At 42.9% G+C, this 25,678-nt stretch overlaps 1 protein-coding gene across 2 annotated transcripts; it reads left to right on the top strand.

The window, feature by feature from the left end:
• The first annotated feature begins 1,299 nt into the window (after positions 1-1,299).
• LOC141575823 (placenta-expressed transcript 1 protein-like) lies at positions 1,300-25,007 on the top strand. 2 transcript variants are annotated; one of them, XR_012503726.1, is made up of 4 exons: positions 1,300-1,423; positions 18,200-18,398; positions 21,848-21,909; positions 24,000-25,007. XR_012503726.1 is itself a non-coding variant. In XM_074356811.1 (4 exons), the coding sequence occupies exons 1-4, from the start codon at positions 13,686-13,688 to the stop codon at positions 24,449-24,451; spliced, it is 897 nt and encodes a 298-aa protein (XP_074212912.1). In that variant the 5' UTR covers positions 4,626-13,685; the 3' UTR covers positions 24,452-25,007. The 2 variants fall into 2 exon arrangements, 1 of the variants encoding a protein (XP_074212912.1); XM_074356811.1 differs by lacking the exon at positions 1,300-1,423 and adding an exon at positions 4,626-13,869.
• The last annotated feature ends 671 nt before the right edge of the window (positions 25,008-25,678 follow it).

The following is a 25,678-nucleotide window of genomic DNA, read 5'->3' as shown; positions in this document are numbered from 1 at the left end:
CACACGTATCATCTCATTAAAAGCTCCCAACAACCTTCAGAGCTGGGTGCTACCATTATCCCAACTTGACAGAGGAGGGATTATACAGAGCAATTCAACAGATCGGTCCGAGCCCACGGGGACAGCGAATGGAGAAGCAAGGACACAACAAAGACCTTTCTTCCCAACTTCAGAAGCCCTGCTCTTAGCCACCCACATACAAGGGACTACTTTCCTTACCTTTGCATGCATCTCCTTTTCGCTGTGTGGACTAAGATTTTCCCCTTTTGTTAGCTTTGCAAATGTTCAGAACTTTCTTGGCTTCCTGTTGGAGCGTAAGGCTTCCTGAGGTTAAAAATCATTTCTAATGGTCCTTTGGAAAGTGATTCCAAGAACATAAAGGCTGATCAGTCAACTGCAGGGATCGAACTGCCATGTGCACTCAGTAAATGGCGCTTACTGGTTGCATTGACATTTCACATGCCAGGGGGTTCCTCTCCTCTAGAGCAGGGTTTCACAGCCTCAGAAATATTGACATTTGGGACTGGGTACTTCTTGGCCGTGGGGGCTCCCCTGTGCAATGTAGAACGTTTTGTAGCACCCCTGGCCTCCACTGCTCACTAGTAGCACCCTCTCCGCTAGTTTTGACAACAAAAATGACTCCAGACTTTGCCAAATACCCCCTTGGATGGCAAAATCACCCCCAACTGGGAACTTTTTCTCAGAACAAACAAATCAGAGTGATAGCCCTTATTCCCTCCGAGTAAAACAGCAAGAAAGCTTATTTCCACCTACAATAAAACAGCACTCTTATTGCTCACAGTTAATAAATATGAGAATTCCTGAGACGTGCTTATGAAACAAAAACCCCAGAGCACCAGTTCCAGAAGATTGAGATAATGTTCCCGTTACGCCTAAACCAAATCGCTTTCTGCTCGTTGAATCTTCTGTAGTGGGACGTCAAATGGGTGGGAACCCAAGGCCAAGAAGGAAAGGCCTGGGTTTAAATCCCAGCTTGTAACCCCCAATCATTTTTTTGTAACAAGCTGGACATACATGTTTTTAAATCTCAGCTCCTTTACTTACTAGCTTCTAGGAAATTTGCTTGACATCATTGGGTTTCAATTCTTGTAAGAAGGGAGTGATGGTTCCTAGCTCATGGGATTGCTGTGAAGATTAAATAAAACAGATGGAAAGCAACAATCTAGCGAGGTTTAGCTCAAGTGGACTTAAAAATAGTCACCCCTTTCCCTGTCCTCACTTGTCACCAGGCCCTTGAGAACATCACTCACGCTGATTTATTTTTACTTTCCCCACACCATCCAACACAGCTCTTCTCAACGCTGACTGCTCGTGAGAAGACCTGCAGGGATTTCCAAATGCTGATGTCTGGTCCGTGCTGCACACCAACCAGATCAGAATCTTTGGCTTGAGAGGATATATTGTAAGTATTCAAAATTTCATTCATGATAAAGGTAATAGATTATTTTTCACATAATTTTATTGATACCAAATAATGAAATAGCAATGATACTTGTATCAGTTCTTAAAATGTCATATTATGTTAATCATTAATAATCAATACATTATAAATAAGTTAAACAAATCAGTGTATCTCCAGATGGCATCTGTTGCATCCTTTGGATTCACAAATTCCATTAGAATTTTTAGATTTTATTTTATTTTTTAAAAAATTTTGGGGGGGAGATAATTAGGTTTCTTTCTTTCTTTCTTTATGGAGATATTGGGGATTGAACTCAGGACATTGTGCCTAACTACCACTGAGCTCTACCTTCCCCCTTTGATTTTATGTTTTAATTTCAATGATTATTTAATAGCCTTTACATTTTTAAAGTCTCTTTGAAGTGGTAATTCTCAACTAGAAGACATGTTCATAGAATAAGACTTTAATTTCCTAAGTCTTTGTTTCTCAAAGCTTCAGGAAATAGTGTTATAAATATTCTGAAATTAGTGTATCAGTAACAAATCACATAAATGGCAAAGTTGCACTTGTACACAAGGCTAGAAATAAAGTCTATTTGCTTTCAGAAGAGTAGATACTGTCATTTGTTTTGTTTTTAGGAAAGATAAGATGCTACAGTGTACAGTACTAATATTTGAAATGCTCCTACATAGTATCAAATCCACACAAAAGGAAAAACCACAGTTCACAATTAATGGCAGAAGTTCGTAGCATCTAAGAGAATTAAATGAATTAAAGGATGTTCCTGTGACTCAGCTAATGGATTGATACTGAAAAGGGAAAGGTATGGGCTGGATTCAGGGCTGTGTTTCAAGAGCCTTGTTGTGCGTCACTGCATATCGTAAACTCCCCTGGAGCAGTTTTGTCTTCTCTCAGTGCCTACAACAGCACCAAACCCAGCGAGACAGAGAGTCAACATTTCTGAAATGACGAACCCTACCTGCCCCATGTTGTCTTATTCTTTCTACTCTCATTATCCTTAGATCCTTAATTTCTTACTTTTAAAATTTTGTATTTCTGTAAGCTACCATAAATCTTACATGAATAAGGTAGGATCTTAGAAAAATCAATGCTCTTTTAAAGAACTGGATGTAAGGGAATTCCCATAAGTGGCATATTTCCCTCTGGAGAGCCATCTCCATCACTTTCTCACTAGACACCACACTGAGCCATGGCTCATCCTGGGAGTTCCAGATCGTGCCCCATTGATTAAACCATCCTGTATTTTGTCACTATGGAGCTGTCTGGTTAAACAGTAGGAACAATGCATTTGAATTTCTTGGTAAATGCTCACCCTCCAAAGAAATTTCAAAGTGCAAGCTAACAGGAATGAAGGAGAGAGCCATTTGTGTCCAGAGGTAATTGACCTGGGCTTGCTAAACTTCCTCCGGCACCCTGCAGTGCACCTCCTCTCGGGCAAAGACTTCTCCCCTGTCCAGGGAGGAACCTGTTACAAACCAACCGCGGAGACACTGAGGTTAGGAGCAGAGAAGGGGTTTATTCACGAGGAAGCTAAATGAGATGGGAGAACGAATCTCAGATCCACTTCCCCAAAGGCGAGGGCCTTGAGATATTTATGGGATAAAGAAGCAGTGTGGTCTTAGGTGTGAGAAAAGGTGATTGGGGGTAGGGAAAATGTGAGGTCATCAGTGTTCTGCCCGGGTCCAGGTTTAGTGGTCCCAGCTGGTCTTAGTTGGCTCGAATTGTACAAGGGCTAACTCCAAGTTCTAGGCTACGTGAAACTTCAAAGGCAGGCGATTTGAAACAAAATATTTAGAGTGAGTTTGTGCTTGCTCAGGGAGTGCAGACTACTAGCCGAGGGGCTGTTTTTTTTTTCTTTTCTTTTTCTTTTTCTTTTTTTTTAAATAAGCCATTCCTTACCTGCCATTCTGTGAGATAAGCTCGAGAGTTTCTGTTAGTCACCAGTTTCTGTTAATGCTTGGGGCATGGTTTCAAACCCACATTGGGCGGCCACATGAAAAGGATGTCCAAACCTTCCTCCTCCCTCTGCTGGGGGTGCCGTATCTAGTCCCTCTTTTGTCTGGGGGATGGGGAGCCCTGAGACCAGACTTCTCTTCTTGTTTTGTTTCACTTCTTTACCCACCAACCCAGACCACAAAGTGCCCTCAACACTTTTATTTCTGCCTAAAAAAATGAATAAAATCAATTTCCAATGAGGGGTGAGCTATGGATACTAACGTTGGAAAGAGGAACTTCACCTCCTACTCAATGAGAAAGGGGTCTTTGAACACTCACCGTGAGATCGCTTTCCAGCTCTTAAATGCCAGCAATCCCTGCTTCTTGCCATAGTAACACGAGGCATTTTTGGAAGTTACGATGCAAAGCAAATCTTCATAAAATCCTGGTTTCCAGGCTTTGGATTTTAGGGATGCAGATAGGTGCCAATTTTTCCAAATAAGGCCAGTTTATCCTTCTTTTGCCAAATAAGGACATTTTAAAAACTAAACAGATGAGTGGCAGGGGCATCTCCTATCTATAATCTACAAGGACCATAATTTCATAAAAGAAAGGACATTTTAACAACAATATTTCAAAAAGCTGTAATGGTAGAATAAAAATCAGGCCTTTAAATTGAGTACATTTTTGTATTTTAAAATCTCACCATTCTGCTCTCATTTCTCTCATTCCATGAAGACAAGTGAACACTGATCAAGACTGTCATCAGCCTGGAGTTTGGCAACAACTGACTCTAAGGCAGGGATTACGTTCCCCTAAAGCCGTGTGACCTTGAGCAGGTTACTCAGTGTCCCCTAGTCCTCGTTCACTGACCAAGGATCCCAATGAGGCCATGTGGGGGAAGCACTGTGCCAACCCAAATGGGCTCTGGACACACAATTTAGGATTAAAGCCACAGATGTGACCAACAAAAAGTCTTGAGCAAAGATACAACCATTAACTCTTGCAATAGCAAACTTCTCTCCAAATTCTATAAAACCCAAATAGACTGGGCAGGCATCCCGAATGGACACACAAGGCATATTAAAATTGAAACATATACCTTGACTTTGACCCACCTGAATCTAAAACGCTAAGTAGGCGCAAGCATGTATTGACTAGATAGGAGGGCAGTACCATGGGGAAAACGCCCAGCCAGGAGGAGGGAGGTGGCGGGGGCCAGGGGGGTGGTGTCCCAACCCTGATTTGCCACTAAGTGGATCCATAGCCTTAAGCAAGTTTAATCTTTTTGTGTTCAGTCTTCTCAGACGTCAATGAGGGTGTTCAATTAAAATGATCTATTAGGGCCAGTTCAGCTGGAAAATTCTTAATACATACATAATAGTGTGTCATCTCTCTGAAAATGTACATGCCTCAGGGAATGAGAAGGGTGGTCTGCATCTTTGAAAGAGCTGACCGCTAGATTATCCTCTAAAGCATAAAGACCCACATTACAGGATTCTCGAAAGCATAGCATCCACCACCCTGAACCAAAGAGCCAAAGGGTACACCCAGTCAGTCCCTAAATCAACACGAGTTGACTTAAGTGTCCCCTGGGAGCAAACAAATGAGAGTAACACCCTCTGGGTCATTCCCTCTCCCTGGTGGCCCTTACTCTTCGATTTGCAACGTGATCTGCCTTCAGTGACTAAGAATCGTCACTTCCAGAGCACTGACATGGCCCGCATTCTATTAAACCTTCACACACCCCTGCAAGGTTAGCATTATTTCCTCCATTATATGACAAAGAGAACTGTAGCTCAGACAAGTCCAGTCCCAGGTTAAAACACGAAGGGCAGGATCCAAACGGAGGCCTCTGTGAGTCTGAAGCCGGCACTCATTCCCTGTGTTGGCCGTGGTGCATCCCAGACACCTGGGACACACCCAGGAGACTGGGTCAGAAACCCCAAGGCCCTTCAGGCTGAGGATCCTTGCAGTCACCAGTGGTCACTTTTAGTGAATTTCAGGGAACCTCCCCTTAGACGTGGACCTTGGAAGAGCAGCTGCCCTCTCCACTCTGACAGCTCTCCTTCCCAGAGAGGCCAGCGAGGCTTGGGCTCTCTACAGCATGAAGAGTTTCAGCAGATACGCTCTAACAGACTGGCAAGTTTGGGGTGCACAGTAGAGTCCTAGAACCCAGCTTCTCCATCTTTAACAATTAGCCTGGAGTTCAGTTCCCACCTGTTTTACACACATGGGCTACTAAACCTTTGCTCTTCAAGGTTCTAGCATCTTGGCGGTTACCTGGGAGACTGTTAGAAATGAGGAATCTCTGGCACCACCCCAGACCCCCTGAATCAGAAACTGCACGTTAGCAAGATGCTCCGGGTGATTTGAACGCACATTAAAGTTTAAAAAGCACAGTTCTAGAAACCTATGGAGCTCTTTAAAAGTGTGCATTGCCAGGAACCAGAGTTCAAAATTACAGAGAAAGGGGTAGAGGAGAAGGAAGCCCAAACATGTGTATTTAAAAAAAAAAAAAAAAAAAAACTAGTTTTCTTGTAGTCCCTGTCCTCAAGAAAAATCAAGTCCTTTCTGGCTGAAATCAAAGAACAACTTTGTTTTATCAACAGCTGTCTCTGTTAGCCAGCAGACACCTCCCTCCTCCCCAGAGACAATGTTGATGGCTTCCTACAGTCCCTTTCTTGGGCTGAGCACCACATTGCAATGAATGAATGGGAGAATTCTGCTTAAATCAGAGTTTTCCCCTCTGAGTTGTTCCCCATTCCCCCGATCTTCTGCCCTTGATTCATAGGGAGGTTTGGACTATTGTCTCCATGTCATTTGCAGGACTCCTGTATTGTTTTTTCTCCTGATCCACTGCCTTGGTCTGGTATGAAGGAAGGAAGCAAGGAAGAGAAGGAAGGAGGGAGGGAGGGAAGGAGGAAAGAAAGAAACAAAGTAACATCTGTAATATGCCTACTATGTACCAGACCCCCCCATCCCCAAAACAGTTTACATATACTCCCTGTTTAATACACGTAAAAGCATGTAAGATTCTAAACAGGATCTAAATACTCATGTTCTGCTCCATTCTTTCTACTAGCCCAACTTGCCTACACAGAATATTACATAAATTTAAATTTTTTCTGAGATGTAATTCACATACCATAAAATTCAATGCAGTGATTTTTAGCATACTCTCAAGATTAGGAGACTATCACCATTATGTAATTCCAGAATATTTTCATCAACCTGAGGAGAAACTCCAAGCCGATTAGCAGACACTTTCCATCCTCCTTGTCCCCCAGGTCCCTGGTAATCACTTTCTATCTCTATGCATCTGCCTATTCTGGATATTTCATGTAAATGAAATCATACAGTATGTATCTTTTGTGCCTGGCTTCTCTCACTTAGCATAATGTTCTCAAGGTTCACCCATGTTGTTGCATCTATTGGTACCTTTTTATAGTTGAATAATATCCCGTTGTATGGATATATCACATTTTTTAACTCCTTCATGAGTTGATGGACATTTGGAATGTTCCCACATATGTTGCCTATTACAAATAAGGCTCCTATAAACATTTATGTGTACATTTTTGTGTAGATAATGTCTTCAATTATCTTGAGTATATACCTAGAAGTGGAGCTGCTAGGTCATATAAGAGCAACGCTGTTTAAATTTTTTAAGAAATGCCAAACTGTTATCCAAAGTGGCAGCATTCTTTTACATTCCCACCTGCAATGCACAAGATTCCAGATTCTCCGTATCCTGGACAACACTTGCTATCATCTTGCATTCTGATCTCAGCCACCCAAGCGGCCGTGAGGTAGCATCTCTACACAGTGATATCACTTTGTAGTTTTGATTTGCATTTTCCTAATGACTAATAATTTTGAGTCTTTTCATGTACTTCTTTACCATTTTTTGAAAGCTACGTCATATTCATATTATACTTCTTTACCATTTATTGTTGAGTTGTAAGTGTTCTTTGTATATTCTGGATACTAGGCCCTTCTCAGAAATATAATTTGCAAATATTTTCTCCCATTATTTGGGTTATTTTTTCACTTTGATAGTTGTCCTTTGAAGAACAAAAGATTTTAGTTTTGATAAAGTCCAACTTATCTATTTATCCTTTGGTTGCTTTTGTTTTATGCATTATACCTATTAAACTGTTGCTTAATCCAAAGCCATAAACATTTATACTTAAGTTTTTGCTAGGGTTTTAAAGCATTTAGGTCATTGGTCCACCTTGAGTTAATTTTTATTTGGTGTGACAGAGGGGTTCAATTACACTCTTTTACATGTGAGTATCCTGTTTTCCCAGCACCATTTGTTGAAAAGACTGTTTCTCCCTGATTGAACTATCTTAGCACCCTTGTCAAAAATCAGTTGATCATAGAGTAATCTATAAAAACACTGAATCACTATGTTGTACACTTGAAACTAGTATAACTTACTAGTATAACTAGAAAGTCAATTATACATCAATTTTTAAATAGTATTTTTCAGAAGAATATATGATGGGTAGAAGAAGTTATAAGTTTCAAGCCAAAGTGGAGTATGAGGGTGTTTCCAAGCATGCAAATTTATGATTTCGTAAGAATTCCTAATTTCATAAAAGGAGTCATTGGACCAATATAGTAGCAAATTGTTTTAATTCTAGCATTCAAAATAAATTTCACTCCCTTTTGTAGCAACCTGAATCAAAAACACTCTAGAAGATATGTTCAGAAAACTTCATTTCTTCAGAGTCATTGGAAAAATTTGTTTAATCTGATATGAATCTCCTTGCAACAGAGGTTTAATCTTTACGTAATAAAATTTATCTTTAAATAACAAAAAAAAAGTTGATCATAAATAGATCAGTTTATTTCTGGCCTTGCAGCTCTGTTTCATTGATCTACATGTCTATCTTCATGGCAGTACCACAATATCTTTTTTTTAAATTAAGGTATAGTCGATTTACAATTAGTTTCAGGTGTACAACATAGTGATTCACAGTTTTTTTACATTATACTCCATTTAAAGTTATTATAAACTATTGGTTTATTCTCTATGCTATATAGTATATCCCTGTAGCTTATTTATTTTATACATAGTAGTTTGTACCTCTTAATCCCTTACCCCTATCGTGCCCCTCCCCTCCCCCTCTCCCCACTGATAACTACTACTTTATTCTCTATATCTGTGAGTCTGCTATACTCATTCATTTGGGGTTTTTTTTCAGGTTCTGCATATAAGTGATAACATATAGTGTTTGTCTTTCTCTGACTTATTTCACTAAGCATAATGAGGTCCATGATGTTGTTGCAAATGGCAAAATTTCATCCTTTTTATGGCTGAGTAGTATTCCATTGTGTATATACACCACATCTTCTTTATCAGTTCATATGTTGATTGACACTTAGGTTGCTTCAGAGTCTTGGCTATTGTAAATAATTCTGCTATGAACATTGGGGTGTATGTATCTTTTCAAACTAGTGTTTTGGGGCTTTTTGGACATATACCCAGGAGTGGAATTCCTGGGTCATATGGTAGTTCTATTTTCAGTTTTTTAAGAAACTTTCATACTGTTTTCCACTGCGGCTATGCCAACTTACATTTCTGTCAACAGTGTACAAGAGTTCCCTTATCTCCACATCCTCATTAACATATGTTATTTGTGGTCATTTTGATGACAGCCATTCTGCCAGGTGTGAGGTGATATCTCATTGTGCTTTTGATTTGAATTTCTCTGATCAGTAATGTTGAGCATCTTTTCATTTGCCTGTCAGACATCTCTATGTCTTCTTTGGGAAAATGCCCATTCAGTTCCTCTGCACATTTTTTCATTGAGTTGCTGTTTTTTCTGAACTTGCATTTTTATCAATTTTCCATTTTTTTAAATCAATTATTTCATCAATGTCTTATAGTTTTCTGAGTACAGGTCTTTTACTTACTTAGTTATTTTATTCCCAGGTATTTTATTCTTTTTGATGTGATTATGAATGGGATTGTTTTCTTAATTTCTCTCTCTGATACTTCATTGTTAGTGTATAGAAATGCAACAGATTTCTGTATATTAATTTTGTATCCTGCAACTTTGCTTAATTCATTGATGAGCTCTGGTAGTCTTCTGGTGATGTCTTTAGGATTTTTTATGTATAGTATCACGTTATTGGCAAACATATTATACATAGTGAGTATTACTTCTTCCCTTCTGATTTGAATTTCTTTTTCTTCTCTGATTTCTGGGGCCAGGACTTCCAATACTATGCTGAATAAAAGTGGTGAGAACGGACATTCTTGTCTTGTTCCTGATCTTGGAGGAAGTGCTTTCAGCTTTTCACCATTCAGTGTGATACTAGCTGTGGAGTTCTCATACATGGTCTTTCTTATGTTAAAGTATGATTCCTCCATACCCACTTTGTGGAGAGTTTTTATCACACATCGATGCTGAATTTTTTTTAAGTGTTTTTGATACCTATTGAGATGATTACATGATTTTTATTCTTCAATTTTTCTTAAACTTTTTTTTATCGAGTTATAGTCATTTTACAATGTTGTGTCACATTCCAGTGTACAGCTCAGTTTTTTAATGTGCTGCATCACATGGATTGATTTGCAGATATTGAATCCTCTTTGCATCCATGGAATGAATTCCACTTCACTATGGTGTGCGATCCTTCTAATGTATTGTTGCATCTGGTTCCCTAAACTTTTGTTGAGGATTTTTTGCGTCAATGTTCATCAGTGATATTGGCCAGTACTTCTCTTTTTCTTTGATATCGTCAGCAGGTTTTGGTATCGGGGTAATGCTGGTCTTGTCAAATGAATTCAGAAGCATTCATTTCTCTGCAATTTTTTGCAATCATTTAAGAAGGATCTAAGTGTGAAATCTTCTCCAAATGTTTCGTAGAATTCACCTGTGAAGCCATCTGGTCTTGGACTATTTTGTTAGGAGTTTTTTGGTTTTTTTTTTTAATTCCTGATTCAATTTCATTACTTGTAATTTGTCTGTTCATGTTTCCTATTTCACCTTGGTTCAAGCTTCGGAGACTCTACATTCTGGGAATTTGTCCATTTCTTCTAGGTTGCCCATTTTATTGGCATGTGGTTATTTGTAGTGATTTCTTGGGATCATTTGTATTTCTGTGGTGTTGGTTGTAACTTCTTTTTCATTTCTCATTTTATTGACTTGGGTCCTTTCTTGTGCCCTGAGATCTCTGGCTGCAGAGCCCTGGGCTTCCCAGGTTAGTGCCTGTGCACTGACCTGTAGGGCCAGGTCCTGGACCCTCTGGTGGACACAGCCCTGTCCAGGAATGGCTGTGGGCTCTGAAGGTCTTAAAGAAGCCTGCCTGCTGGTAGGTGGGGCTGTGCCCCCACCTAGGTAGTTGCCTGGCCTGAGGTGTCCCAGGATTGGTGCAAAAGGCTGCTGGGTAGAGTCAGGTCCTGGCATTAACAAGCTACAGGGAGGATTCCACAAGGGTGTCGGCCAGTACCAGTGTCCATATAGCACAGCAAGCTCCCAGAAATGGCTTCGGCCAGTGTCTGCCCCCAGAACGGACTCCAGTTGCCTCCTGCCTCTCCAGGAGACTCTCCAAGATCACTGGGTGGATCTGACCCATTCCTTTCAAATCACTGCTTCTGCCCTGGGTCCTGGAGCATGTGAGATTTTGTGTGCACCCTTTCGGAGTGGAGTCTCTATTTCCCCTAGCCCTCTTGCTCTCCTGACAGTAAGCCCTGCTGGCCTTCAAAGCCAAATGTTCTGAGGGCTTGTCTTCCCAGTGCAAGACTTCCAGGCTGGGGAGCCCAATGTGTGGCTCAGACCCCTCACTCCTTGAGGAGATCTGCAATTGTCGTTATTCTCTCTGGGGCAAGGGTCTTCACGACTCCTCCCCTCCAACTCATCTCCTTGTGGTTTCTTCTTTATATCGTTAGTTGTGGGAGATCTTTTCCGGTAGCATTCAGTCTTTCTCATCAATAATTACTCTGTACATAGCTGTAATCTTGGTGTGCCCATGAAAGGAGGTGAGCTCCTTGTCCTTCTACTCCACCATCTTTCCATGCTGTCTTGATTACAGCAGCTTTGTAGTAAGTTTTAAAATTTGTAAGTGTGAGTCCTCCAGCTTTGTTGTTGTTTCAAGATCATTTTGGATATTATGAGTCCTTTGTTGGAGTTTTCAGTATACAAGTCTTGCACTTGTTTTGTTACACTTACTCAGTGTCTTTACTGAATATTTTCAAGTTTACTGATACTTTCTTCTGCCAGTTCAAATCTGTTGTTAAAGTCTCTTAAGTCCTTCTAGTGAACTTTTCATTTCACTTATAGTTTTCAACTACAAATTTGCTGTTTGGTTCTTTTTATCATTTCTGATTCTTTACTGATATTCTTTACTTAGTGAGGCATCATTCTGATACTTTCCTTTCATCTTTTAAGCATGGCTTCTTCTAGTTTTTTGAGCATATTTATAATAACTGAGTTTTTTATTAGTAAGTAAATAATGGTTTTTTCTAGTAAGTCCAAGATCTGGAGTTCCTCTGGGACAGTTTCTACCAAACAGGAGTTTTCTTCTGTACACAGACCATACTTTCTTATTTCTTGTATGTCTTATAATTTTTATTGAGTGTTGAAAATTTTGAAAATACAATGTGATCACTCTGCACGCCAGATTCCCTTCCCCCCAGGGTTGGCTATAGTCTCCTCTTGTTGTTATTGCTTGTTGTTGCTGCTACTGCTATCTGTTCAGCAACTTTTATGAATTAATTGTGTGAAGTCAATATTCCTTATCATGTGTGGCCACTGAAGTCTCTGCTCAGTTAGCTTAGTGGCCAGCTAATGAATAATCAGAGATTTCCTAAATGCCTTGAATCAGTAAGTCTCCCAACATTTGCCACGTTCCTCTCTGCGTGTATTCTGGGGCATGCTATCCCTGGTCACATAGGCATTTTTCAACTCTGCCTTAGCCTACATTTTTTACTTGCATAGCTCCACAAGGTCAGCCAGAGATGAGAGATAAGGGCTTCTCAAGTCTTTTCTGGGCATGTGTATAGCCCTGTACATGTACATGGCCTTTCAGATTCCCAGGAATTTCTCAGAGCTTTCCAGAGCTTTCCAAATCTCAAACGAAGCTCTCATTCCCCAGTGTTTTCTTTTACATTTTTTGTTAGTCCCAGTTGCAACCACTGCTTCAGGCAGATGCACTGTTAAAAACTCCTCACTGAGTATTTTCAACAAATACCCTAGCAATAACTCTGTTTGCAAAGAACAAGTTCTGAAAGCAATTTGTGGACAGGTCACATAGTGACAACTGTCTGGAAATGAGGCTTTGGGGTGAGCTCCAAAACGATCTGTCCCTTCCCTTTTGGCTGCTAGTTTGCTGGTCTTCAAGGCTACCAGAGTTGCAAGGTTGTTGGTTTCTAAAGCTGCTTGAAGAGGTGGGTGACAGGGATGGGGACAGGGCAAGATAGAACGTCACCATGCTCACCATGCTCAGTCACATCCAGCAGTTTTTCTTAAACATGTTTCTTCGGAGGTCCTTACTACCTATTACATAAATGCTTCTCTTAAAGAACATATATAAATATCCTTTTGATTCAATTCTACATGATTTTGTTTTCTTTCTATTCAGAAAATAGAATACTTCTTTCCTCTTTTCTCCTGCAGTGAGTGGATTAAAATCACAGAAGAGTTATGAAAAATACACTTTCTGATATTTTACAGTAGTTTCTTTGTGTTATGGTGTTTATAGAGGAAAGTGTCAGGCAGGAGTAAGATGGATCAAAGACATTTTTTTCCAAGGAAATAAATATAAATCCAGAAACACAATCTTTCCAGTTTGGTGCTAGTCACAAAATGAACGGGGTTAGGGGACATGTTCGATTAAGAAGAACTGGAAAAGGATACATAATGCTCCATGAGAAAAAGGACTTTTATGCCTGAGTTTCCCACAGAGAAAAGAGTGGAGAGTCTAAGCAGGCCAGGTATGAGATGATTACTCAACTCTGGATTTCACTTTGCCGGCATTCAACCTTCTCATGGCTTTCTTCAAATATCAAACGCTGAGGTGACCAAGATGCAAAATAAGTCCATGAACAGTACATTCCCCGTCCTGGGCCAACCTGGAACTGATAAAGGATCATGGTGACAGATACAGGGAGATTCATTCCTAGCGATAACTTAGGCCAAATTCCAGAAGCCAGTTCATTTTAGGGAGGAGTGGAAGGGAGATTTGCCTGTATGACGTCACCCAGAAGATCCAGCCCAGAGCATATAAACAGGTGAGTCGTAGAACGTAACCAGTCCCAGATCCAGCAGATTCCAAACAGACCAAGACCATGGGAGTCCTTGGTTCCCCACTGCTGCCCCTGGTGCTGTCTCTGTGCCTCGGACTGCTGTTTCCTTCTGCCAAGTGTCAGTATCCTATCGGCAAATGCGTAACACTAAGTAAGATCATCGGTGCTGCTGATGGGGGAATCCAGGCCAACCCAGACATCTATGAAAACGACACAATGTACACAGGTGAGTAGAAGCCATCTTCTCTGCTGTCCTTGGTTCTCTGAGGTGAGGAAGCCAGAATACTGGGCGTACCCCCTTCCATCCCTGCTTTCAACTACACAAGCAAAGCACGTGTTTTTCACCCAGATGGGACACAGAAACAGGGAGGATGAGAACATGGAAGAGAATGGGTGGGCTGGGACGGCCTCTGCACGTTCCCTGTGTGATCTTGAGTATGTCCCAGATCTCAGTGTACCTGAGTCCCAGCGAGGGCACAACTGCGGCAAGTTGTCTCACTTCAATAAGTTGGGCGTTCTCCAAAACAAGGTTACAACAGCCTGTGTCGGGCAGCGGTGGGGGTCATCTGTGTTATTTTCAGGGATAATAAATGCACCGCAGTTGGCAGCTCTTTTCCATCCACTTGATAAGCAGTGCCACCATGGACGACTGTATACTGCTCAACATTAGGAGGCACTGCTCACATTTAGGCTATGGGTGAAAAATCTGGTGAGCTAGACAGGGAGGGAATTACTCTCCCAACGCACATATGAGCCTGAAGCTGAGAGAAGTGAAATGGCTTTCCTGGGGTCTCACGGCTAGTAAGCAGCAGAGCTGGCTGGCTCGCAGATCTTACTCTTATGTTCCTAATCTGGTGCTTTTTTGAGGTGCTTAGAAATATTTTATGAATATTCCTTTGGGATCAGTCAAGCCTACATGTCAAGGCAAGTGCTGTCTAATGACTTTCTTAATGATAACAAATTTAATGTGGCTGTTTACAGGGACTAGTGCATTGAGACCCCCTCGACCTTCAAGGTAGATAATGTTGTCATTCCCAGTTTGTAGATGAGAAAACACAGGCAGAGCTGTTAGTACCTCGCTAGGTCACAGCTACTTGAGTGATGGACCAGGCCCTCAGACACCCTGCTCGTAGCCAAGACACGATTTGCCTCTCAGTTACAGTAATGAGAGCAAAGATGTCTTACTGTGCTGTGGGCTGATCCAAGGGCAAATGCTATTGTCTGCCCCATTTTGCAGGTAAGAACTAAGGCACAGGGAAGTTAAAGATTTACCCAAGGTCACTAGCAGTTAGCAGCTAATATTTGAACCTCAAAAACACCCAAGATTTGTCCAGCTTTATCCAGCCAGGCTGCCCAGCTTCAGAGCCTACCTTCTTGTCTGCCATATTACCCTGCTTGTCTTAGAACTCGGAGAACATAAGAATGACATCCACACCCATGCTCTACACACTGCAGGCTTCAGCATAAGCGTGGCTATGGCCTGCCTTCGCACACTCATCCTGGCTTGTCCTGGTTTCCATTTTCTCACGGGGACTGTCACTAAGTGTCTCAGTTGGGATGGGGCTCCCTACGTCCCTCTCCTGCAGACAGTGGGTCTTCTCCTAATCAGGACAGGGAAGATAACCTTCTATTCAAGATGAGGACCATCTTGTGTGATGTTGTATACAGGGAAGGACCTGGGTGGTCTGAGGGACTAATGCAAAAGACACCTCAGACCTCTGACTTAAGATAACATATCATGAAGTGATGGATTTTGTGGCTGAAATGGAAGAGAAAGAAACCTATATTGGGAAGATGGGGGGGGGCAGTGGAGCCTCCTTAAAGTAGGAAGACACAAGAAGAATCAAAAGCCAACACACCAGACCCTTTGAGGGGACCATGCTAGATGAGAAGAGAAATCACGGCATTTACAGAGGTGTTGACTGGAGCAGAGTTTTAGGAAGCAGAAGGAGGAGAGGACCACGGTTCACTGAATGGCTGCTATGTGCCATGCACTCCCCGAAACCTCATCTGATTTCACCTCAGAAAGAAATGTGCTAACGCTCTGGGATAAACTGACTCGCTACAGGAAGGATTTAAGTTGAGACTCAAAATCTTGTGCCCTGGGAGATGTGAAGGGCCTGATCGCACACCTGAAATTACACAACAGGCTGCATGATTTCCTGGCAGAGTGTCATTATTGGACCTGGCTGGGACTTGGGACTATTGCGGAGACTGAGTAAATGCCCACACAGCCCAAATATATCCCCTGATTTTAATGTTGAATTTTTTTTTTAATTTCAGGATTTGTCTTATCATTGGTATAAGCAACATGTATAAACGGCTTGGCAGTTTCCAAGACAAAAGTGCAGCTAAGACAATATCTTAGAACAGGTTCTCTGGGTATGCCTTGGTATCAGTCAAAGAAACTCGTAATGCAGTAGCATCCCTAATACAACTGTCCCGGGTAAGCGCCTGCCACCGCTGCTTAACTTCCATGGGCAACAGAAATGTAACTTGCTTGCCCTTTTCCCTGAACCCTCATCTTTAAGGCACTATGCAATATCGGATGCACAAATCTTTTTTTTTTTAACATCAATTTATGAATAGTGATTTAGTGCCCTCCAGGTGCCCAGCACTGGGGATAGCCAGATACTGACACAGATGAAATGACAGCATATAGTACAAGCCAGAACATAATTAAGTCCTCAACGCAAGTAAACATAAATAAATGAATCAATGATTCAGGAGTGAGAGGGCAAGAGGGCTGAATTGGCCCAGAGGCGGGATCTTGGAGAGTAAGTGGGGCTGGGATAAGTGATGAGAAGGAAGGAAGGATTCCAGACGGGCCCCCGACATGAGCAAAGGCCAGGGGCAGGCGAACCAGGTGCGTCTGCAGAACCAGAGAAGACGGCCACCCCTGGAGTGGGGGTGCGAACAGCAGAGTGCGCCGGGTAATGAGGCTCATGAGAGCCATGTGTACTGCAACTGACAGAACAGAAGCAGGAATGTAGAACCAGAAATGTTTAGAGGCTCTGAAATACACGGGCACTTTGAAGCTTTTCGACAGCTGTGGGTCCTGATGGAAGTGTTGGCTGGGGAAATCTGATCTGGTTGCAGCCTGGAGGGAGGAGACTGTGGAGGCCAGGAGGAGTGAACAGAGCATGTAAGCCAGGGAGCAGGGAACAGAACACAGGACAGAGGCAGGAGCATGCCCATGGGAGAGCTGACAGGTTTGATGACTATCTGCATGACACCGTCCCTTGTCACCATCCACCTCACCATCGTGCACACATCCAGGACAGATGCCAGGTTCTGGCTGAGCAAGTCAGGGCCCCGGGGATCTGGCTCAGATACCTTGACTGGCAAAAACAAACAAACAGAACAGAGAAAAGTTTCATACTAAAAACAGCAATCGAGATTTATCTGACACCCACCCAGATTCAAGTCTTTACACACTTCCCGTTACTCTTCCCAGGAAACTTTCAAGATAACGTATCTTAATGTTCATACAGTGAGGGATAAGGTCGTTATCCTCAGACATAGAAATAACCCTCGTGCAAAGTGGGCTCTCAGTAAATATTTGGGGAGTGAGTGATGAACAGTAAAGAAACCAAGGATCAGAGGCTAAGTGACCTGTCCTTAAATGTTAGAACTACAATTCAGATCCAGGACTGTCTGATCCTATTCTGCTACACAGTCAGTTTTCTTTGCTTTGGGAAGGAGAAGACTTTGAAGGAGTTTTGGGTGGCTGAGAGGGCCCTAAAGACTACCACCTGAGCACTGAGAGATTTGTTCAGAAAGGATCTTCTAAGGGAGGAAATGGACAAACTGGAATATTCTCTTGAAATCCCCTACCCATTACACGTTAGAATGCTGAAAGTAACCAGTGGAACTAACAAGTGTCAGCGGGGTCCCCGTGAGCGCGTACTAACCTAGGTCATCAGACTAGAGGGTTCAGGGAACCCTGAGTGGTTATTTGACATGTACTTAGATTAGTGCCTTTGGGGCTCAGAGGCCCTGCCTCCTTCTTCCCTCAGCCTCAACAACAGAGACCAAGAACATCAGCATTTCTGGGACCAAAAAAAAAAACAAAAAACAATGGGTTTGGCTTTGACTTGGCAGTAATGGTCCCTTATTTCATTAAGCACTTCCCAGGGGAGTCCACTTCACCCTTTCACAGGCATCGACCCCATCTCTCCCCACACTCCACTCCCCCTGAGAGAAGGGCAGAGCTCTCATCTTGAGATGTATGTAGCAAAGCAGAGTATAGGTCTTCTTTTGTCCACCTTCTCATCCTTTTACTTGAGAAACTTGGAAAATAGACACACACAAAAACAGCTAGGGGGGAAATAAAAATCATTTATCATCCCACTACCAAGATATCACCATAGATAATATCTTGATGTATTTATTCCCTTCCAGATTTTCTGCAACTTCTTTTATAAAAGTGGGACCTTACTATATGTACATAATATTTGTAACTTTCTTTTTTCACACTTCACTTTGATTTCATGACCCTCATCTCTTGTCTTACGGCACAGATGGTTCATTGTTTCCTTATCAATTCCTCCCAGTATCAGTGCCTGTGACGAACAACACTGAAGCTGTGATCCTGCGAGCACTGTACAAGACACAACCAGTAGGCTTCTGGAAAGATGCACACAAGAATTGTACGAACAGTGTCATGTACGAACTGAAGAACCCGCGCAGCAAATTGTTTGAGGCAAAATGGGTATCTCCTGGGGACGTGGACCTATCTTCAGTTCAGCTACAGTAAGAACCTATCCATATATCATTTACTTTGGGCTTTTACAATTTTCATATTGGGTTTCTGCAGTTTTATACTGACTTTGGAGGACTCATAATACAACCCCGATGTGACATGGAGGATTCAATAGCTGCACTCCTTTTCCACCTCCCCATTCTTTGTTCTACTTTTATCTGTAGAAGTTTGTACACTATACATGTGCACACACGCACACATACCAGGTATGCTCTGCACCAAGAGAAAGAACTGGTGTTAAATAAAACCAGAGCCAGACAGTACTTAAAGCAAGATGAGTGAATGAATGAATAAAAACAGATTTTATTCAGGACTATTGCAATTAAGACAAGAGACCTCAGTATAGAACAAGTCTCAATTCTGAATGCAACATGGGTACCTGGGATTTATAGCCAGGGAACAGGGTAGGAGTGTCAATGGATAGAAAAGCACTAAAAGGAAACATCAAACCCTGTAAGGGGGACTCTTGCCAAACTGACCTAACAGGATTCTTGCTGAAGACAGGCCAGGGTGATCACAAAGTAGAGGATGACAAACTCAATCAGAAAATAAAAGTGATCAGATATCAAGGGTGGGAGGTTTGTGCTATACTGCCTTAACAGGATTCTGGCTAAAACTGGATTTCCCAAGGAAGTACACAGATGGGCCTAGGAGAAGGTTCCAGAGTCCAAGTAAACTTTGGTCAAGCAGAGAATCCTTGTCACTGGCACCCTGTTTGTTTCCAATTCTCTTTACCCCTTCCCACCACAACCCAACTAACTCCTGATAGTCTGGGGCAGACAATACTTCAGACGAGGAAAGGCAAATAGCAGTGACAAACAATTAAGAATAAAAACACTCTGGCACTGAAGACACCTGCCCACCTTGGAGCTCCCCTCTCTGCCTTCTCCATGCAGTCCTCCTGGAGCCCTTGCTAAGCTGAGGATGCAGAGAAACTGCCTGTGGCCAAGAACCTGGGAGAGGGGTGCTCTTGGTCCCCATTTTTACCAAGTCAAACTTGAATCCGCTTGCCCACTGAGCAGCAAATTCAATTTACTGACACCAGGTTGTGGTGAAGGAAAGTACAGCATTTACTGCAAGGAGAATGGGCAGCTCATGCTCAAAAGACATAAGCTCCCATCAGCTTTCTGGGCAGCTCTTTTAAAGGCTACATTTGTGGTGAGGTTGCTGGGGCCATGACTTTCTTCTGATTGGTTGGTGATGTTGTAACAGGAACATGTTTCATGAATTGTAATCATCAGTCTTCTGATCCCAACCAGTCTGCGGTCTTTGTGCTTATGCTCAGCATGTAGTCACTGTCCTCCACCTGGGTCTTACTTCCTGCAAAACAACTCAAAGATCTGTGTCACATTGTAATCTATAACCCTTGAGGAGGAGCCAGAACTCTGTTTTATCACGGAACTGTTATTTCTTGACTACTTTTCCTTTGTTTCTGCACTCCTTCACTTCCCTCATTAGTAACTGCTTGAGTCTACTCTTTGGAACTCAGGGAAAGCTTAGGAGACTAAAGCTTTTTTCTACAAACAAGAAATGGGGAGACACAGAGGGGCTTTTGTACCAGGAAGGGCCCCGCAGGGTCCTGCTTGGTTTCAGTTCCCCCTTTTCTTTGATGCTCCTCAATCCTCAGGGGAACAGGGGATAAGAAAGAGGATAACATTCTAAGCAGAGAGTTTACTCATAAACTCGGCAGAGGAATTCACTTTTAGGTGGACCTGGTTTCACCACCACACGGAGAATCATGTTTTTAAAACACATGCATTTTGGAAGTGGCTTGCTGGCAGAAAGTGTGATGATTGTGTAATAAAACTGGCTTCCTAGTGTTACACAAAATGGACACATTCAGATTCCGCGGTGAGGCCACCTGAGGGCTCATGTTACATGCTAACAACAACAACAGCAAACTTCCCTCCCAGCTAGGGATTTGTTATCAAATTCACTGTAGGAACCAAATGTTGAGAGATCCTTACACTTTGACTGCCGTTTTGTACTGAAAGGGCAGGTCTGACCATCGGGGCCGTGTCCAGACACGAGCAGCCACCAGGTGTCTAGGGACAGTGGAGACAATGATGCAGTCAAGCCACCCCACCCTCTGCTGCCACGCCCTGGGCCTGGTGGAACCTAGCTGGCTCTGAAGGAGGAACTGTTATGCCCACAGAGAGACGTGCAAGAGTGGAATCCAAAGGAAGCTGCTACAATCCAGCCTCACAATGACAGCAGGCTCTTAGAAGCCAGTCAGGACTCATGAGGGCAATGACTTTCCTTTCATCTCACCTCCTTAAGGCCTCCACACTCCACGCAACAACAGATAAAAGACCACAGAGTGACAATCTGCAATGGAAACACACATTCCCACTGACAGGGCAGTCTCCAGACCCCTCCTCACTCACACCACGATGGTGCACTGGCTCCTCTGCTTGTTTACCATGTATGACAAGACTGACACCTGGAGGGGAGCAGCATACAGGATGGGAGAGCCCCATCTGTGGGGTAGGGCACAAAAGGGCATATGAAGAGGTTCCTGCCCACAGAACTTCACAGTGAGGTGTAGGGAGGCAAGGCCCACAGAGAAATAAATACTGAGGTTAGACATCACCTCCTCAGAAAGAATTCTCTATACTCCCAGATCAACTCCCGGCTTCCTGTTTGCTCACTCTCATAACTTCCACTGCTCCATCAGAGCACGTATCACAATGGTGATCAGTTACTTAACTTGTTGGTCGATTATTTGTTTAAAATCTCCCTCTCTAAAGAGACTTTAAGAGCCATCAAGGAAAGAAGCATGCCAGTGTTCACCAGCGTCCCCTTAGCGCCAAGCACAGTGACTGGCATGTCGTGCACTCACGAACTGTTAAATGAACAACAGACTGAACGGGCCCACTGACAGGAGAACAACACACCAAGCTGCACAGCTCGTTTAATGACCATTAAGTACCTGTGACACTACGTGTCAGGCATTGTGGACAACAGAACCTGCCCTCAAGGAGCTGGTCCTCCAGTGCGAGGAGAGGCTGATGGCAAAGCAATGCAGCACAGGGGCATGTCTGTCTGATGGAGATCTGTCTGGGTTCATGATGATAGGGAGAAATGCCTTCCCAGAGGTTACTGATGAGTCTGTAGGCAGATGTTCCCTGGGCCGGATTATTACGATCAGAAAGACTAACCTGAACGAAGACCAGAGGTGTATACCAGCCTGTGGGGAGTTCAGGGTGCTGGCGTGGGTGAGGGTGGGGGATGGACATTACCTTGTCTGGAGAAAGATCAGGGAGGATCTTAGTCAAGACAATATAGAGCAGACCAGGACTTAATGATCTGCTAATTGTGCTGTAGAGAATGTAGGCACAACAGGAATTAAGGGGCTGGGGTCTGCTGGGAAGGCAGCAACTGTGAAATGAACTTGTGAATTCCTCACCATTCTCTCTCATTTATTTGCCCTCCACAGAACCTTCACTGTCGATTCGCAAAAAGTGGCTGCATTTTCTTCCCAGGACCTGATGAGAAGAGGTAAGTTCCTCTGCAGCCTATTTCCGTATCTGGCAGTGAAATCAATCAGCCCGGAAAATTATTTTGTGGGTGTCCTAGCAAAACAGAGTCTTCTAGTCATGTGTCACCCAGATACCAGCTGAGGCTCCTAGCACCTTGAGATCGGCATAAGATTAGCTCAGCCCCTTATCCTGTGCCCTGTGCAAAACAAAAGCCATCCCCCTCCCCACCCCAACATTTCTGCCAGTTCTGAGGGGACTCTGATTCTCTCAGTCACCTTGACTCCAGACTCTGGCTCAGGAGCCGTTTCCAGTCAACACCACACAGACGTGGCTATGAGAGTCGGCTGCTCCCTCGGTTTCCACAAAGAATTCCCACTCACACAAAGCCTTCATCGCTGGAGCAGGTGTTACCAAAGGGCTTATGGGATGAGAAGGGAGATTCGCACAAAGAAGGGTTGATAGCACAGAAAACCAATCATTTCACTAGTTCTCGGAGCAGCCTCTGGCCTCCAGCACCACCACCAGGAAATCCCACTGGCCTTTCCCAGGCTGCAGTCCCCAACTTCAAGCCATCCTGAGGCTCCTTGTCCCTTGTCTCCCTTCTCTGCCCCTTTGCTTCTCTCTTGCCTCTTTCTGGGGAGCTAAAACAAATTCAAGGAACTGAGGTTCAGAAAAGACTGGTAACTTGCTTAAGACCACACAGAAAGTAAATGGCAAAGCTAGGACTCAAAGTCCACATCTTATACTTTTTTCCACTTTTCTTTGACTGACATGAAAACTATAAAGACAGTCATGTATGTGTGTGTGTGTGTGTGTGTGTGTGTGTGTGTGTGTGTGTGTGTGAAGTGTTTAAATACAGGCTTTAACCAAGAGTAAGAAACATCAGTCTTCTCCACGACCAGATAATAGATCTTCCTCACGAGCCCCCAAACTCTGAAGTACATCTAGTATGCGGCTCAATTTCCTGTCAGTCAGGCATTGCAAATGTGGTCAAAGGCTTATCGATTTTCAACAACAAATGTTAAAGTGATTATGCCTAATGAAACTATTATGTGAACGCCTTAAGTGTTTCCTTGGTGGTCTCCCCTCTGTGAAAAGACAGACATTATTTTCTTTCTCCGGGACATTTTCAAAAGGGACACTGGTATAAATGGTAGGAAAGAAAAAAAAAAGTTTGTTTCTGGTCAGAACTCCTTAGCTCCATGCTAATAAAATCCAGATTTTAAAAAAAGAGACAGAGAGAAAAAGAAAGTGGCTGTGTTCAGACTTTTGGCTCAGGGGTGGCCTAGAGGAACACCTGCCCTGGGGAAATGTTCCACGAGATAAGATACTGCCACAGAGCTAGAAGGCGCCCTGCAGGGGGGCAGGGTGCACAGGCTGGAGCAAATCACTGCACATTTCCCGCCTTCTTCCTTATAGTCCCCTCTGTGGTCCACTCAGACCCTTGGAGGTGTCACGGCCAAGCTCTAGTTTTCCAGGATCAGACAACCCCCCAGGTTTGGCTTTCTCTGCTTCTCCGCCAGGCAACCTCAAAACGCTAACATGTGGTCAGATCCCTGCATGTGAAAATGACCAGTCTCTCAGACACCACAAAAAAGAGATTCGCAGGTTGGACGGGGCCTCTTTCCACTTACTTTAAAGCAGAGGTGGCCGTCCTTGGGTCTGGATGCTGTCTATTTCTTACGACTTTTACACGCAACCTTTGAAATGAGCAAAGAAACCAAAGACCAAAAAAGAAAAAGCATTAAAGTGCACCACTCTGGACCATGTTTGCACCGATTGATCCAATGTAATACTAAGAACATGAGGACATGTGAGGGCAGACTACCCACCTAACAACAAACTCAGTGGTTATGTAAATTCAGTGTAAGTTCCTTCTCCTGTAGGGCTGTGCAGAGCTTAAGGGTAGATTGTTTCTTATTTTTCGTTCCTTGACATCCTGTGCCCTCCTAGTTTCCCCGTCCTCTACACACTCTGAGCCCTTGAGAAGTGCTTACTGAATTTTGCTCATGAACTCTGGCTCCAGCATCCTATCAGATTAGTCTCCTCTCTCCAGTGTGCACCTGCCACCCAAAAGAGGTTCTGATGCCATTGTTTTTTTTTTTCTAGTGAAAAATACATCCATGACCAAGATCTCCACAATGAAGCAAATCACAACCCCAGCTCCAAAACCAGCCACAACCCACAAACCGGCAGCCAAAACCCGCCAACCGGCAGCCAGAACCCACAAACCAGCAGCCAGAACCCCCAAATCAAAATCCACACCCCGCAGACCGCCAGCCACAACCCCTAAACTGGCATCCACAACCCGTACCACAGCCAGAACCCATACCATATCCACAAACTATAGCAAACCCACACCACATACCATATTCACAAACCATACCACATCCACCAACCATAGCAAACCCACACCCCGTACCACAGCCCGAACCTCAGCCCGAACCTCAGCCACAGCCCAAACCACAGCCAATAGTTTGGCCAACACAGCCTTCCTCGGCCCCATCAGATATGCCATTCAGCTCCTGCTCGTCTTCTTCACCAGCAAACTCCTCTTCTAGAAAGGAAGCTACGGGAACACTTGCTTCTGCTGCCACTGCATCCTTCTATGTTCAGTTCCAAGCCAGGACTCTGACACACGTGAACAAAGGCTTTACGTTCTCGGATGTACAACTCCACTCCCGCTCCTTCAGACCAAAACGGAGAATTGAGGGTCACTCGGTGAGGGGAACAGTCCACTCAGTGGTGTTCAACTGTGTGTCTCAGGAAACAAATTAGGCTTTTTGTAACTACTTAGACCTAGATTTTTGGCTCCTGGCTTAACATGTTCACAGCCAGTTACACAGCCAATCTAAACTTTTATTTAGATACAACACCAGTAGCATTTGAAGGGCAAGAAAATAAGAATGTACCAGGTCTTGAGTAGTCAAGGATGGGAAAGATCATGGTATAAAGGCATTATTTTCTGTGTTATACCAAATAAACTATACCTCAAACAAGAATAATGAATGTGTTAAATTCAAATATGTCTTTAATGAGTGATCAATTTAAAATATAGAAAATGTCATGTAATTTTATTCATTTATGGGAGCATTAATAAAATCAATGGAATGGTGAGAGTGTGTATGTTTTCGAAGCCAGATATAAGGGGAACATTTTCTCAATTTTAATTTTTCTCGAGTGCAAACTGGTCAGTTTTCCCCTAATGGTAATCTCCACTAAGAAAGATGGGTAAAATGTGTATAATATTCATAATATAACATAAAACCAAAACAAAACATGGTATTTCCAGTAATACGTAACAAAGTTTTCTTTTAATGGCTATGCTAAATTCCAAGATGCCAACTTCAGTGACATATGTGACCCTAGTGGCTGTGAGGTAGCATCTCTACACAGTGGTATCTCTTTCTAGTTTTGATTTGCATTTTCCTAATGACTATTAATGTTGAGTCTTTTCATGTGCTTATTTACCTTTTTTTGAAAGCTACGTCATATTCATATTATACTTCTTTACCATTTATATATCTACTTTGGAGAAAGTATTCAGATTTTAAAATTGGGATATTTGTCTATTTATTGTTGAGTTGTAAGTGTTCTTTGTATATTCTGGATACTAGGCCCTTCTCAGAAATATAATTTGCAAATATTTTCTCCCATTATTTGGGTTATTTTTTCACTTTGATAGTTGTCCTTTGAAGAACAAAAGATTTTAGTTTTGATAAAGTCCAACTTATCTATTTATCCTTTGGTTGCTTTTGTTTTATGCATTATACCTATTAAACTGTTGC

Source organism: Camelus bactrianus, chromosome 33 (genome assembly GCF_048773025.1).
Source record: "Camelus bactrianus isolate YW-2024 breed Bactrian camel chromosome 33, ASM4877302v1, whole genome shotgun sequence".
Classification (NCBI taxonomy): Eukaryota; Metazoa; Chordata; class Mammalia; order Artiodactyla; family Camelidae; genus Camelus; species Camelus bactrianus.
Note: the sequence above shows the minus strand (reverse complement) of the source record. Positions and strands in the feature narration are given on the sequence as shown.